This window comes from Salvia hispanica, chromosome 1 (genome assembly GCF_029641045.1).
Source record: "Salvia hispanica isolate PSC_SH4W2 chromosome 1, Shi_PSC_v1, whole genome shotgun sequence".
NCBI lineage: Eukaryota > Viridiplantae > Streptophyta > Magnoliopsida > Lamiales > Lamiaceae > Salvia > Salvia hispanica.
The window spans coordinates 8,461,801-8,465,694 of NC_142692.1; the positions used below are offsets into that span (position 1 = coordinate 8,461,801).

Consider the following 3,894-nt stretch of genomic DNA (forward strand, 5'->3'; position numbering starts at 1 on the left):
TGGCGGCCTATGACAAGAAGAAGACGATTACAAGAGGATTCGATAGGCCTTCATTTGTGCTAGAGGGTTTTGAATGTCCTGACCCTTTTGCTACACAGACAACACAAAGGACAGAAGGTGTTGGTGGTTCAGGGGTTAACATTAATGATGATATACCCCAACATGTGCCAGTTGGTGATCATCCTACAGCTGATGACCTGGTAGAGGACATCCAAATGCACGAGCCGATAGGCAATGATACCCCTGGTATCATACAAGAAGCTGGTGGTGGTGATGGACTTGAAAATCCACCAATCTCGCACACTGAGGTAGTTTGTTGAGAAACTAAAGCCTTAAGTGTTTCTAATTATGTACATTATTATAATTTCTGAATTGCTCTCCCATTGTGTGCAGGGGTCTAATCCGATTGCTGAAGATGTTGTTGGGAAAGAGAAGGAGGATTCAAGGGCTAAGACAAAAGCCGAGATGAAAAACTCTCCATCAAAGAATGCAGCCGCTCAGGAGACCCTCAAGGTAAATACGTCTTCAGCATTACTTTCATTGTGTAATAGTAATGTTACATTATTGACATTGTTTCCTTACATTAAATGTCTGTCTGGCTGCATTACATAGTTTATTTGTTAAAGTCATATATTTTTTAAATCAGACAACCAAAGAGAAACGCGCTGAGGTCCCGGCTACCAAGAGAAAACAGCCTCTTTGGGAGGGAGCGTCTAAGGGAACCAAGGGCAAACAGTTGGACATTCAAAAAGTGGTTGGATATCTTAATTAAAGATCTCATTTGATACATTATTATGTTGATGTCATGTATTATTCGGTTGCTTATTTTTTTTCTTGTTAAAGGAACACACTGCAGCACCGCTTAAGGGGATCGTGATAACAACACAGCCCTTAAAAGGTGGGAGTGCTAAAGACAAGGTTATTGGGAAGGTTGTTGATCAAGGAAAATGGAAAGGGAAACACATCCAACAGGATTCGGGTGCGGATGAGGTATCAAAAATCTTAGTTAAGGCAAACATTAAAGTAGTAGACATGTGAATTTTAACATTTAGGGTTGTTGCTGTGTTTTTTATAATTTATGTCTATCTATATTTTGTTAAGAAGGCAACAACTCAAGTGAAAAAACAAGTCTGGCTGCCCGTTCTCTATTCAACGAGAGAGTAGTCAGAGTGACAGCAAAGCCACACACAGTGGACAAGCAGTTGTACTACTGGGTTCTTAGCACAGCAGATAAGAACAGGTAAATTTGTTAATTTTCCAGTAAAATATGCTTGGCAAATGTTTAGTTTTTTTAACGGTGTAAACACGTCTAGGGATTCTGTTGTCTACTACGACACATTTCATACTACTGTGCAACTCGAGTTTCAATCTTTAGCGCCATTCAAGCCAGTGAGTCCTGATATGATGTTATCGATACGTGGAGCTCTTACCTGAATACAATGGAAAAGAGTAGGGCACCGGAGACTGTTTCGAGGCTGTTCTTCTCTACAAAACGATGCGTAAGTGAACAATATTTTACTGTTTTTGTCAACATACTTTAATAACTAACATTCTGTAAAATTCTGACACAAATAAACTACAGCGACAATCAATGGTCGACGCACGTCCCGAATGGACAGAAGAATTCCAGTTCGATACATTCTTGACAAGGTTGTTGGAGGAAGCGCTAGGAACTGGGAGCTTTCTATGGGAAAAATTTGACATGGTTAGTTGTAGTGTAATAATTCAATTAAGTTCATTCGTAATGGAGATATTATAAGGTCCGGTAATGAAACTTTCGTTGTGCAGTTCTTCTTCCCTATTTGTGGGACGACCCATCAATACGTGATTGTTTCGATCTGCCAAATGGCAAGATGAACATCATAGACCACACCTTGGCTGAAACACACGGGACATTTGGAGAAAAATATGGGAACACACCCTCGTTGCTGGTATGTAATATGGACCTGTATCTCATCGGCATTATATACGCCAAAATGTACATTATTAGTCTTTGTTAAAGTTTTGTTTTTTTTAGGTGTAGAAAAAGTTCTTCACAGCATCACTTACCAAGTCCAAAATGGCAAAAATGGCGGCACAGGTCAGAAAATGTAATGCACATGTCGTGACAATGCCTTGGAGGAACAACAGCGGCACCGTGGACACGGGGGTCTATGTGATGAGGCACATGGAGACGTACTTTGGAGAGAGGGAGAAAGATTGGGAATGCGGACTAAGCGCCAAAGGGACAAAGAGCCTGGAAATGTTGCGGATGAAGTTTACAACGGCCATGCTTACTTCTCCACATAACTTCAAAACTGCAACCAACCAAACTCAAGCCACCAAGCATTGGATGGAGAAGCCTTCAAAGTTCACCTTCGAAAAGTGGGTTGAGAATTATGGGATCGAGTGATCGTCTGAATGGTGTTTGGAAACTATATATTTTGATTGGAACTTGCTGTTTTTTGAAAAATACTGATGTTGGAAGGGGAATAGCCGATTTGTGGCTTGGAATGTTTGGGAACAATATACATTGTGCTAAAAAAGGTTTCAAGATGTTAGATATTTTGGTACTAATATTTTGCTGCACAAAACTTGTAATGGCTGAAAATAGGGGTGCTTAAACGGTTCTCCAGTTCTCGGTTAACCGGAACCAGAACTGGAACCGACCGGTTAATTAAGGAACCGGAACCGAATTTTCCGGTTCCGGTTCCGGTTCCAACTTTTTAAATAAAACCAGTTCCGGTTCGGAACCGGTCGGTTCCGGTTCCTTACCGGGAACCGGATTATAATTCAATTTTATTTTTTTATAATTTAATATACTAATAAATCTAATTTAATTGAATTAATTTTGAATTAAAATAAAATAAAGAAACATTGCGTGATTTTTAGATTTAAAAGTATTAGATTTGCGAGCTCTGTTTCTGAAGTATTTAAAATGTTTAAACCATGATACTTTGAATCTACAATTATTTCCCCAATCAATTTTTTATGAACTATCTACAATGAGTAGGATATCATAAGTTTGTTTTTGAAACTTATACAATTACAATATCATTTCATATGATAGAAATTTAACTTTATAACAAATATATGTAACAATTCATTTAACATACGATTTTAACATGTTTGTGAATAATTTATTAACTGTTCCGTTATAAACCAAAAAGTCACAACAAGATCAATTAGTTATATTAGAAATTCCATTGAATATTTGTTTAGCCAAAAAGGGGAAATTGAATTCAATTTTAAAATTTATTTTTTTAAAAAATTGCTAAAGTTTAGAACTCCTATTTTTTTTATTAAAAAATTGCTAACATAAACTAGTCCGACCTACTACACTTGACATCACTCTTATCCATATATGAATATTATTGTATTGTTGGTTTGTACTTTTGTGTATTTACTTGATTTTTTTATGTATTATTTGTTATATTTCTAGATGTTGGCTTATTATTTTTTTAGTATTGAACTATCTAACATTATAAATAAATTCGGATTAAAATTACACATCGGTTCCGGTTCAGAACCGGAATCGACCGGTTCTTAACCGGCCGGTTCCAAACCGGAACCGATCGGTTCCGGTTCTAGGATTTATGAAAATTTAAAACCAGTTAACCGGTCAACCGGTCCGGTTAGAACCGGAACCGGCCGAATAAGCAGGCCTAGCTGAAAATAACTTAATAATGTCAATTTATTGCTTAATAATGTAAAATGTATAGGGAATAATGTAAAACACAATTATTGAATATTATAATGTTTTACAACAAGCTCAGCAATTAATGCATGTAAGTAAACAAATAATGTAAGTAATTTCATTTATAATGCACCTTTATGAGATACTGATGCAGTGCGTATAACAAAATAATGTAATGAATCTACAATTGTAATCTATGAAACTATGTATGTAATGCA

General features: G+C 36.7%; 1 protein-coding gene across 1 annotated transcript; it reads left to right on the plus strand.

The window, feature by feature from the left end:
* Nucleotides 1–1,853: 1,853 nt before the first annotated feature.
* LOC148933196 (uncharacterized) lies at nt 1,854–2,392 on the plus strand. The gene is made up of 2 exons (XM_089056213.1): nt 1,854–1,931; nt 2,024–2,392. The coding sequence occupies exons 1-2, from the start codon at nt 1,854–1,856 to the stop codon at nt 2,390–2,392; spliced, it is 447 nt and encodes a 148-aa protein (XP_088912339.1).
* Nucleotides 2,393–3,894: the final 1,502 nt, after the last annotated feature.

What these genes read in the sequence shown, in the direction of transcription:
- LOC148933196 (XM_089056213.1), top strand. Translation starts at nt 1,854, where the DNA reads ATGAACATCATAGACCACACCTTGGCTGAAACACACGGGACATTTGGA. An exon ending in GGAACACACCCTCGTTGCTG is followed by an intron (nt 1,932 to 2,023) that starts GTATGTAATATG and finishes TTTTAGGTGTAG; the next exon opens with AAAAAGTTCTTCACAGCATC.